Genomic DNA, 12,809 nt, shown 5'->3' on the forward strand with positions numbered 1-12,809 from the left:
ACTAGGTAGATATTCAGCATGCCTGGAAAGTGCTGTGTGTAAACTAGGCAGATATTCAGCACCCTGCACAGAGCTCTGTGTGTAAACTAGGTAGATATTCAGCACCCTGGACAGCGCTGTGTGTAAACTAGGTAGATATTCAGCACTCTGGACAGCTCTGTGTGTAAACTAGGCAGATATTCAGCACTCTGGACAGCGCTCTGCCTGTAAACTAGGCAGATATTCAGCACCCTGGACAGCACTGTGTGTAAACTAGGCAGATATTCAGCACCCTGGACAGCGCTGTGAGTGTAAACTAGGTAGATATTCAGCATCCTGGACAGGGGTCTGTGTGTAAACTAGTAGCAGTAGAGTGTTGTACCATGTTAGCCATCAGTAGAAGCAATAATTCAGGATGATCCCATTGCGACCATGATATTCAGCATCCTGGACAGCTCTGTGTGTAAACTACCCTCTTTCCCTGAAAGTAAGACTTACCCTGAAAATAAGCCCTAGCTGGAATTTTGAGCATGCTTGAAATATAAGCCCTACCCCGAAAATAAGCCCTAGTGGAAGTTAAAGAGGAGGAAGAGGCAGCCAGTAAGTGGGGACACAGTGGTACAGTGCCAATCGGGCACTGATCCTGTCATCCCAGCACACAGCAAGGTTATCCGCTGTGTGCAGGGAAGACCGGGCAGGTGCCTGATCAGTACAGTAGCATACTTTCAAATCCATGAAAATCACAGTACAAAGGAACAGGAAATATTCTGCTGAGAGACACTTCCTAAAGGAAATATAAGACATCCCTGAAAATAAGCCCTAGCACATCTTTTAGAGCAATCATTAATATAAGACACTGTCTTATTTTCGGGGAAAGACGGTAGGTAGATATTCAGCACCCTGGACAGCGCTGTGTGTAAACTAGGTAGATATTCAGCACTCTGGACAGCTCTGTGTGTAAACTAGGCAGATATTCAGCACTCTGGACAGCGCTGTGTGTAAACTAGGCAGATATTCAGCACCCTGGACAGCACTGTGTGTAAACTAGGCAGATATTCAGCACTCTGGACTGTGCTGTGTGTAAACTAGGTAGATATTCAGCACTCTGGACAGCTCTGTGTGTAAACTAGGCAGATATTCAGCACCCTGCACAGAGCTCTGTGTGTAAACTAGGTAGATATTCAGCACCCTGGACAGCGCTGTGTGTAAACTAGGTAGATATTCAGCACCCTGGACAGCACTGTGTGTAAACTAGGCAAATATCCACACCCTGGACAGGGGTCTGTGTGTAAACTAGGCAGATATCCAGCACCCTGGACAGCACTGTGTGTAAATTAGGTAGATATTCAGCATCCTGGACAGGGGTCTGTGTGTAAATTAGTAGCAGTAGAGTGTTGTACCGTGTTCGCCATCAGTAGAAGCAATAATTCAGGATGATCCCATTGCGACCATGATATTCAGCATCCTGGACAGGGGTCTGTGTGTAAACTAGGCAGATATTCAGCACCCTGGACAGCGCTCTGTGTAAACTAGGCAGATATTCAGCACCGTGGACAGCGCTGCGTGTAAACTAGGCAGATATTCAGCACTCTGGACAGCGTTCTGTGTTTAAACTAGGCAGATATTCAGCACCCTGGACAGCGCTGTGTGTAAACTAGGCAGATATTCAGCACTCTGGACAGGGGTCTGTGTGTAAACTAGGCAGATATTCTGACTTTGGCTAGTTTATTATTTTCAGGGATAACAGGCCATGATGCTACCTTTTTAAGAATTAAAGCCAAGTTAAGACTCTTTCATCCCGGCAGTGTAAGAGAATGTATTCACCGCCTATCACCTTCTCTCTTGGACTGGCCATGCACATGCGATCCCCCATGTAGTCACATCTGAGCACAACCACAGCCATGCTCAGACACGACATGTCATGGTTCTCTGTTGCTGGGCAATGTCAAGCTCTAACACACGTGGTGTTACAAACGCTGCCATTGCTCTGCATTCTGGCACTCATGGGCAAGCACACAGTTCCGCCGTCTGTCTAAAAGATGCACAAAGGCCTTGATGCAGGACACTGCGCTAAATCAACCACACACACAGAGCGCAGGTTAATATTGGTGTGCACAGTTCAGTCAGTGTGGTGTGTGCTCCTAAGTGTTGCACGATGTACTCATAGCGTGACCACAGTATTTCCCTAGCACTTCTTCTGCTACAGTAATTACTGTATAACATCAAATTCAGTCATTTCCACAGCACCTACTCATTCAGGCAACATGGCACTTTTTAAATGAGTTTCTTCCCAGTAAATGTCATGCACTACATTGTTGTTCTAGGAATCCACAGTGGTGTTGGACTCTACCTTCTCTCCGGGCATTAGCAATTATTTTGCCAGCAGACTTGCTCATCACATGAACCACGAAGAGTGGGCAGTTGACAGAGTTGGCGATGGTGATGGCCCTCTGGGTGGCTTCGGCCTCCACTTCCTCTGGACGACACAGCTCATGGCCCTCTGGACCTGTGATCCCCAGCGACAACATCTTCTTTGCTCCCTTTAAACCAATAAAGTATTTATAAGTATACCTAAAGAGAAACCATAACCAAGAATTGAACTTCATCCCAATCAGTAGCTGATACCCCCTTTTACATGAGAAATCTATTATTTTTCACAAATCAATCATCAGGGGGCTCTGTATGGCTGATATTGTGGTGAAACCCCTCCCACAGGAAACTCTGAGGACCATGGTCCTGGCAGTTTCCTGTCTGTGAACCTCATTACATTGTGGAAAATAACTGTTTACAGTGGTTTCCAACTGCCAAAAGAGCAAGCAGCAGCTACTTCCAGTGACATTACCTACAAGCAGTAAAATTGTCACCATGTGCTAAATGTCAGAATGTAAATCAGGGAGAGGAAAGATTTTACAATGGGCAAACACTGACTAAATCATTTATACATAATTATTGTAAAAATGAAGCAATTTTTTTTATAACATTATTTTCACTGGAGTTCCTCTTTAAATAGTCAGCATCATGTTCGCTTGTTAGGGAACTCTCTTAAAGTATACACGAGGTGACATGTGGCATGATGAGATAAACATGTGTATGCACAGTGCCTAGCACACAAATACTGTAACTATGATGTGTTCCTTTTTCATTTCTCTGCTTAAAAGTGTTAAAAATCAGGTATGCAAGTAACAGCCTCTGTCTGGGCTGGGACTAGGTCAGAACCTGGTTGGACTATAGCATACCTCTCACTGATAAGGAATTACAACCATAAAACACTTTCCTAGCAGAAAATGGCTTCTGAGAGCAGGAAATAGATAAAAAACGGTCAACAGTTCACAGATTTTAGCTTCCATGAATGTGTCATTGAGTGGAGGCAATGAAAAGTAAAAACTTAAAAAATAGAGTTGAATATAAAATAAAGCTGGGATATGTAAAAAAGTCATTTTTAGGAGCAGGAGGTTAGATACAATTGTGTATCTCATTAGTTTATTTTCACCTGGTGTTTCCTTCAAGCTACATCTATACCATACTAAAATTAATTTTAAAATGTGTTTGCCTGTAATCTTCTGGAAAATCACTAAACTCTCTTCCAGACAGTGTGTCCATTCTATTGTGTATGGGGCTGCCTTTACTGTCTCTGCAGGTGTTAATCACGCATCAGTCCCAGCCCCTGGCAGTGCTCACCTGGTCAGTAGCAAGTCAATCTGTTGTGCTGCTTCCAGGGATGCTCTTAAATCCGTATTCGGATGAAATCTGAATGCCTTTCATTTGGATTTCATCCAGGTAATTAAAGCACCTGTGCAGGTGAGCGAGGGGGGGGGGGTCATCTTACCATCAGACGTCTTCTTTGATCCATCCCACGGCGCCTCCCACACTGCGTTCCAAGCTGCGGTCATGTGATTACTAGGGATGCTCATTCGGATTCCGCGGAAATGCAATTTCCTGAAATTCTGATCAGAAATTGCATTTCCGCATCGGAATGCAGAAATCGGTAATGCAAGTGCGGTAGGCGGATTTCCGCCAGAAATCGCGGAAATTTCCGCCGGAAATCGCGGAAATTCCACCCGACTTTAACATTGATTTTCTCAAAAACTATAAGGTCTTTTTGAAAAAAAAATTTTGCATCTGGTTCACAAGATTCAGTTTAATAAACCCTGAAAATGTGGTGTTTCTAGGACTTAAGGGGGCTTTGCTATTCGGCGGATTTTTACTGTAATGTAAAATGCAGAAAATTTGCATCTGCGTATTTTCTGCATTTTACATTACAGTAAAAATCCGCCAACTTTAGCGGTTAATAGCAAAAAAGACCTTATAGTTTTTGAGAAAATCGATGTTGAATTTGGGCGGAATTTCCGCGATTTCCGGTAGAAATTCCGCATTGGAATGCGGAAATTGGTAACGGAATCGGTAATTGGCAATGGCGGAATGCGGATTTACCGCGGAATCGGAAATTGGTATTCCGACCATCCCTAGTTATTACAAACACTTCCTCCTTCTGGGTTGAAGGAGGAAGTGTTTGTAGTCACATGACGCCCTTGGAATGCATTGTGGGAGGCGCCATAGGAGGGAGCAAAGAAGAAGTCTCATGGGTAAGATTAACCCCCCCTCGCAAACCCACACAGATGCTTTAATTACCTGGATGAAATCCGAATAAAACCTATTCGGATTTAAAGCGGTGATCATCACTGGCTGCTAATACATTTACAGTATGTAGGAGTTGGTGTAAAGAGGCACTGTAGTGACATACAGTGGAATGCAGCAAATTATTCAGGATGCTCACTTTTATGATACAGTAACTATCCTGGTTTCAGCTTCAGAAACACTTTCTATAGATATATATTGCTGTGTATTAAATATTGAACCTCCCTCTCAGTAATAATTAGCTCAGGCTGTTTAGACGTGGAATTGTTTCTCCCAGAGCATTCTGGGAGATCCAATCTTTCCCCAGTACAGCAGAAGCTTTCTGCTTTGTTTACACAGTGTATACACTGCCAGCACAATCTGATAATTCTGGCCTTATCAATTAGCAGCTAAATGAATTGAAAAGGTGGAGCTTTAACCCTTGAAAACCAGCCACATGGTTTTAGCTGTTCATTTTATACTGTGTTTAATGCTTTCGCTTATAGATGATATGTGCATATAATACCACTTTAAACAATACCAGTTGCCTGGCAGTCCTGCTTATCCTCTGCCTCTATTACTTTTAGCAATAGACTCTGAACAAGCATGAAGATCAGATGTTTTGACAAGATTAGCTGTATACTCATTACAGCTTTGTGATTCAGGCAATACTGATGCCAGAATGATCAGCAATACTGCCAGGAAACTGGAATTGTTTAACGAGTTAAAGCGGAATTGTCACCATAAAAATCAAATTTTAACAGAAACTGGTCTGAGTGTTTTAAGTGATAAAGATGCTAATCCTGCATTCAAAACATTTTCTGCTGTTATGGTTTGGAGTTATCACATGCCTTAGGAGCACTGGCACTTTAATTGCCATTGCCATTGGCTGGCAAAACAGATGCATGCCTAATGACAAAAGACAGTGCACTTCCTAGTATAGACCTCAGTGGGAGTGTCTGAAGACTCTGGGAGGTGGGCGGGTAATGAATACACAATTGGCAAGGGGATAAAAAAAGAGTAAGGAAGGAAATGATGTCAGGATTAGCTTCATTCAAAGGTTACCAAGATGGAAACTGCCTAGAATAGGATTCTCTGCTTTACCTTTATAAAATTCACAGGAATCCTACGTGGACAGTGCAATACATCTGTTATGTTAGTAGAACTAGTACTTAACTACTGATATATGTGTTTTTTTGTTTCTAGGTTAACATGGGAGTCACTTATTCTTGAAGGACGACACACGTTCAACACTCCCACTGATCGCGTCACTATCTCCCCACCGCAGTTCACTCGTTCTGCCGTCTTTATAATGGCAGAGCCCTGTGAGCCGGTCAGGAGCTGATTTCATTGGCTCCTGACCGTGTCTATCAATGTAAGCAACTCCCATTGGCTTACATTGATAGACATGGTCAGGAACCAATGAAAGCGTCTCCTGACCGGCTCACAGGAACTCTGCCGTCATAGAGACAGCAGAGAGAGGGGCCTGAAGCGATGGCAGAGCCTTGTGACTGGCGGCAGCAGCAGGTGAGGCGATTCATCGGTATTCCACGGTTTCTTGTACCGGCGGTCTCTGGTCCTTAAGGGGGCAGAGATCACTGGTACTTAAGTACCTCTCCCTTAAAGTGGATCCGAGACGAACTTTTACTCATTGCATAATTGTGTTCCTTTCCTATAGTTTATAGGGCATTCCTCAAGCCAAATACTTTTTTGTTTTTGTTTTAATACTCTAATTCCCTATAAACTAAACAAGCCATGCCCACAGGTTTTCAGAGAGCCAAGGCACTTTCAGACAGTAGCAAGGGCTCATGGGAGCGCAGTCTGGGCAGGAGGAGGGGGAGGTATTACTAGCCAGAGATTTCAGAGGCAGAGAGGAGGAGGAGGGGAGTTTTTTTCAGTCTGAGTGCTGATGGTGCAGATAAGCCTGCCTCTGTGTAATGTTTACAAACAACATGGCTGCTGTCATTGTATCACAGGAAGAAATAATCATATTCTATTAAATCTGTATGCAGATAGATTTACTGTTTAAACCATCTAAACTGTACATAAGATATATAGACAAGTTACTTGTTATAGTTAGTTTTTCATCTCGGATCCGCTTTAAGGTTCTCACTAACCAAAAACATTGGTAAATTAAATAGCCTTCCTGCAATTAGACCCTAGTAGACATTAACAGCACAGACATTAGATCGTGACATGAGTTCTTCTATGTATGCTGTAAAGGGATACTTGGGATCTGGGAGGATATCAGCACATACAATAAATATTTTGAACTTCAATGTTTTTAAAGTTGCTGAAGTAGCAATATAATGCAATTTGTAATAAAACCACAAGATGTCACTGTTGCGCTATTTTTAAACCTTCTTATACCAAAGACATTAATTTACCTCTGAAATTAAATCTCCATTCTCTGCATGCACTTGGGCGATGGCCCCAATATCCTTGCAGCAAGTGAATGCCAGGTACAGCTCCAGGTCATGAACCATGTACAAGTCCTTGTACGCCATGAACATCTTAAAGGAATTTACGCCTTTGTCCCTCACAAGGATCTCCATTTCTTCCTTCACCTGTACATAAAGAAACATGTTAATCACAGGATGTCACACAGATTAACATAAGCAAATATTTAAAGCCTTACTGTAACCAAAATAAGATGATACATAAATAGGGGAAGCAGAAAGCAGTGAACTCACCTCCTGTAAGCTCCTCCCATGCACCAGCCGGGCACATGCATGAAATAACAGCGTGAGGGAAGATGGGCTGCCGCTTTCGTTAATAAAATTATCGTTAATATCTACCGATATTCTTTGTTTTTAAATTGTAAATAGTGTAAATTATTGTAATAAAATATCTGTATATATTTAATCCTAAAACCCCGTTTCTTGACGCTTAACCCTAAACCCCCCCCCTTCCTGACACCTAACACTAAGTCCCCCCTTCTTGACACCTAATCCTAAAATCCCCCTTCCTGATGCCTTACCCTAACCCCCCCCCCTTCCTGACGCCTAACCCTAAAACCCCCCTTCCTCACGCCTAATGCTAAAACCCCCTTCCTGATGCCTAATCCTAAAACCCCCTTTCTGATGCTTAACCCTAAAATCCCCCTTCCTGATACCTAACCCTAAGGGGGGTTCCCTTCCTGACGCCTAACCCTAAGACCCCCCCTCTTCCTGATGCCTAATCCTAAGACCCCCCTTCCTGATGCCTAATCATAAAACCCCCTTTCTGATGCCTAACCCTAAAACCCCCCTTCCTGACACCTAACCCTAAAACCCCCCTTCCTGACACCTAACCCTAAAACCCCCCTTACTGACGACTAAACCTAAAATCCCACCTCCCTGACATCTAACCCTAAACCCAACCTTCCTGATGCCTAAAACCCAACCTTCCTGGCGCCTAAACCTAAAACCCCCTTCCTGACGCCTTATCCTAAAATCCCCCTTCCTGATGCCTAACCCTAAACCCCTCTTACTGACGCCTAACCCTAAAACCCCCTTTCTGATGCTTTACCCTAAAAACCCCTTCCTGATGCCTAAACCTAAAACCCCCCCTGGTGGTGCCGAACCCTAAAACCCTCCCATTACTGACGGCTAAACCTAAAAAAACCCTTCCTAACACCTAACCCTAAACCTCCCTTCCTGATGCCTAATCCTAAAACCCCTTCTTCTTGACGCCTTACCCTAAAACCCCTTTCCTGGGAATCCTTTCCTAACCCTCCCCTTCTTGACGTCTAACCCTAAAATGCTCCTTCTTGACACCTAACCATACGGTCTCTCTTCCTGATGCCTAACCCTAAAACATTCCTAACCTTATAATGTTCAAAATGATACATTTCAAAAAGATAAATGCAAAATATGAAAAATGTCAAAAACCATAATGTTCTAATTTTCAAAATGATAATTATGGCACGCCCCAATTTCTGATTTGGGCGCTTAATAGCCGAAATTTGCATTAGCGCCTGTGGGTGGGGCGCCCAAATCGTCCATTAGCTGCTGGGTGCCTAAATCTTCCTGCTTTCAGCCAGGCACTTGCTAGTGCCCAGGACAGGTGGTGGAAAAGCCACATCTGAGAGCTCCTGCAGTCATGATGTGACATGCTGCATGTTTTCTCCGCTGCATAACATCTCCGCCTGTCAAACACAGACACAAACGGAGTTACAAACTCTGCTATTCAGCTACATGTCATTGCAATAGAAAGGTGCTCGTGGTCAGCAGCCTGAAGGCTGAACTGCTCTACATGCGTGTAGTTCAGCCTCCCAGGTGAAAGAGGCCTAATTGTATTTTTCACTGAAAGCACTGAATCTAAAATTCATATATTCATACATAAATACTTTAAAATGGTAAGCAGAAGATGTGGGCGTCCGCTGCTAATGGGTGCAAATGGGTTATTTGGTTGCTACCAAAAATAATCACTAATGCAAATATTGGCTATTGGTTGCCGAAACCAAAAATTTGGGCGTCAGATAAATATTGTTTTGAAAATTAGAACCTTTGTGGTTTTTTAAATTTTTTCTCGCTTCTTGAACATTCGAATGTTAACTTTTTAAAACATTTTATCATTTTGAAAACGAGAAGGTTATAGTGTTTTAATTTTTTTTGTCTTTTGTATTTATGAATTTTTCATTTTTGAAAATTATCGTTTTGAAAATTATAAGGTTAGGAAGAGGGGATTTAGGCCTCTTTTGCAGGGACTGTTGATAGGCAGTGAAATGCCTCTCAAACTCTCACAGCTGCTCACTGTTGCCTGGTAATTGCTTGTTGCTGCCTGGCCGGCAACTGCTCACTGCTGCCTGGTAACTGCTTGCTGAGCACACAGCTCAACAATCCGTGGAAACGAGGCCTTAGGGTCAGGCATCAGGAAGGGGGGTTTTAGGGTTAGGTGTCAGGAAGGGGGGTTTGAAGGTTAGGCGTCAGGAGGGGGGATTCAGATTAGGCGTCAGGAAGGGGGTCTTAGGGTTAGGCGTCAGGAAGGGGTTTTTATGGTTAGCCATCAGGAAAGGGGGTTTTAACCACTTGAGGACCACAGGCTTACACCCCCTAGTTTCCAGTCCATTTTTTACAATTCAGCACTTTTTTTTTCACCCAATCCCGAGAGCCAATCAGCATGTGATTGTCTCTCATAGGAATCAGCCTATGAAAGCGATCTGTTTGTGAGGCTGTCCTGGGGACAGCTCAGTGACAAACCTGTCCCCTGTACAGCGCTGCACTAGATCGCAGTGCTGTACGTGTAATTTTGGCCGTTTTTTAAAATTTATTTTACAGCCTGCCATCGCGGCTGGAAGGTTCTTTACCTAGTGGAGCTCCGTAACTCAGCAGGGATGCATGCCCCGCTAATCTCCGCCCCCAGGACATGACGGCGATTACCGTCAGGCGGTCCTGGGGGAGCCACATTCCTGACGATAGGCGTTTGGGAAGGGGTTAAGGTTAGGCATCGGAGGGGGAGGGTGCTGTGTTTAAGTAGAATTAGGTTTAGTTGTAGTAAAATATCGGTAAAATTGACCAATGTTTTATTATCGTCATTACCACTGTAATTTTTTTTGTTTTCAATTGGCTCCCAATTCCCAATGGTATTGTTTAGACTTCACCCAGCACCCATTTTATCTTGTGCCTCTATTTCATGCATGCTTAAATGGATTATTTTTGTCATGTACATGAATTACTCAAACCACTGGGACAGTGATCAGAAGCAGGCCTATTGAGCCCTTATGCAAGCGCAGGTATATTTGTTCGGGGTCTATGGCTAAAATTATTAGAGGCAGAGGATCAGCAGGACAGCCAGGCAACTGGTATTGCTTAAAAGGAAATAAATATGTCAGCCTGAAAATCCCTCTCACTTCAGGTACCCTTTAAGGACAAAGGGCCTTTCCCTTATCTGATTCGGCAAGCTGGGAGCAATAACATGTAGAAGACGCATGTTTGATTATGATATAGCCCCATATGACAGTTCATACTTGGACAGATCCTCATTAGAGATGCCAGGGGTCAGATTATACCCCTGATGTTTCTCCTGTCAGTGATGAAGATTAGTAGGGAAAAAAATTCTCCTGATCTCCACCATGCTGCAGCAGTTGATACACCACCACCAGGAAGTGGTCAGGAGAGCATCGTGTTGCAGCACCACCATGAACCAGGAAGTGGTCAGGAGAGCATCATGCTGCAGCACCACCATGAATCAGGAAGTGGTCAAGAGAGCATCATGCTGCAGCACCACCATGAATCAGGAAGTGGTCAGGAGAGCATCACGCTGCAGCACCACCATGAACCAGGAAGTGGTCAAGAGAGTATCATGCTGCAGTACCACCATGAACCAGGAAGTGGTCAGGAGAGCATCATGCTGCAGCACCACCATGAACCAGGAAGAGGTCAGGAGAGCATCATGCTGCAGCACCACCATGAACCAGGAAGTGGTCAAGAGAGTATCATGCTGCAGCACCACCATGAACCAGGAAGAGGTCAGGAGAGAATCATGCTGCAGCACCACTACCACGAACCAGGAAGTGGTAAGGGGAGCATCATGCTGCAGCACCACCACAATGGACCAGGAAGGGGTCAAGAGAGTATCATGCTGCAGAACCACCATGACCCAGGAAGTGGTCAGGAGAGCATCATGCTGCAGCACCACCACCATGAACCAGGAAGGGGTTAGGAGAGCATCATGCTGCAGCACCAACACCATGGACCAGGAAGGGGTCAACAGAGTATCATGCTGCAGCACCATCATGACCCAGGAAGTGGTCAGGAGAGCATCATGCTGAAGCACCACCATGAACCAGGAAGGGGTTAAGAGAGTATCATGCTGCAGCACCACAATGACCCAGGAAGTGGTCAGGAGAGCATCATGCTGCACCACCATGAACCAGGAAGTGGTCAGGAGAGCACCATGCTGCAGCACCACCACCATGAACCAGGAAGTGGTCAGGAGAGCATCATGCTGCAGCACCACCACCACCAACCAGGAAGTGGTAAGGAGAGCATCATGCTGCAGCACCACCACCATTGACCAGGAAGTGGTCAGGAGAGCATCATGCTGCAGCACCACCACCATGGACCAGGAAGTGGTCAAGAGAGCATTTCCAGGTTATGGGCAGCCGCAGTCATTAAAGATAATCATCCATTACATACCATAAAGAATACTTTATTATTTATTGTGATATACAGAATGCTGCTTACCTTATCACTCCACCAAGTGACGGCCACATGCAGAGCATAGTCACAGCACACCTTGGGGTCAGCCCAGCCCCTCCAAGTGTCAAACGCTTCAATCAGAGAACATCCTTTTCGGGGAATGGCAAAGTCGATGATCATGGTGGTCCCTCCTGCCACTGCAGCCTGAAATGACAATACAATGCCATTATTAACCATGTAAATTACAACCTGAGGCTCAGTACAGTCACCTCCAACCTTGGGCCCCCTTTAAAACAAAAATGCTAAAAATTATTAATTTTGAGTTTTTAGTTTGAAAACCTAATGAAAACACTGACCTAACTTTACATTGATAGGGGTTGATTCACTAAACCGTGCTAACGCATAGCACGGCTGTGCTATGCGTTTAGCGCACTTTGTTACGCGCATAAAACTTTACGCACGTTAAAAATACATATCACGTGGTATAACTCCATAACACACGTTGGGGATACACATCACGCTTTATAACTGCACAGCCCGCGTTGCGCTTAAAACTTTGCGCATGTAGACTATTACGCGCACTAAATGCAATTATGCATGCATTTTGATTGCAATACCAAACTCTATCTACATAACGCGCGCTGTGCCGGAATTACCGCTATCGGCGTTACGATGCATGCGCGGAAATAAATAACACGCGTGAGTTAAAATTAACACGCACGCTTTTTCCTAACGTGCGTGCTATAAAATAGCAAGGTTTAGTGAATCAACCCCATAAAGCTTTGAGCAGTACCCTGAATGTTAAATACATAATGTACCACTAGATGGCAGAGCTGCATTTCATGCGCAACTTACAGTTGCAGTGAACATCTCATTTCTATTTCGACTGTCACAATTTCACTGTGATTCAATCATGATCCATGTTCCCAAATCGCTTATCGTGATAATGCAATTTCCATGTGATTTTCCTACACAAATGCAGCAAAAATGCACCAGGCCATCAACTGAGATTCCGAAACAAATGAATTGCACTAGTGAAAAAACAGCAAGTCAATGTACATATTAATTGTAGTACAATTCCAATTCGCAAAA

At 44.1% G+C, this 12,809-nt stretch overlaps 1 protein-coding gene across 2 annotated transcripts in view; it reads right to left on the minus strand.

The window, feature by feature from the left end:
- DPYS (dihydropyrimidinase) overlaps positions 1-12,809 on the minus strand; it is a 103,572-nt gene that overhangs the window by 60,154 nt on the left and 30,609 nt on the right. For both annotated transcript variants that reach the window (XM_068237823.1, XM_068237822.1), the window contains exons 2-4: positions 11,763-11,921; positions 6,981-7,160; positions 2,330-2,519 (exon numbers count right to left, since the gene is read on the minus strand). In XM_068237823.1, the coding sequence (XP_068093924.1) occupies positions 2,330-2,519; positions 6,981-7,160; positions 11,763-11,921 (529 nt within the window). The remainder of the gene's footprint in view (positions 1-2,329; positions 2,520-6,980; positions 7,161-11,762; positions 11,922-12,809) is intronic.

This window comes from Hyperolius riggenbachi, chromosome 5 (genome assembly GCF_040937935.1).
Source record: "Hyperolius riggenbachi isolate aHypRig1 chromosome 5, aHypRig1.pri, whole genome shotgun sequence".
NCBI classification, from domain to species: domain Eukaryota; kingdom Metazoa; phylum Chordata; class Amphibia; order Anura; family Hyperoliidae; genus Hyperolius; species Hyperolius riggenbachi.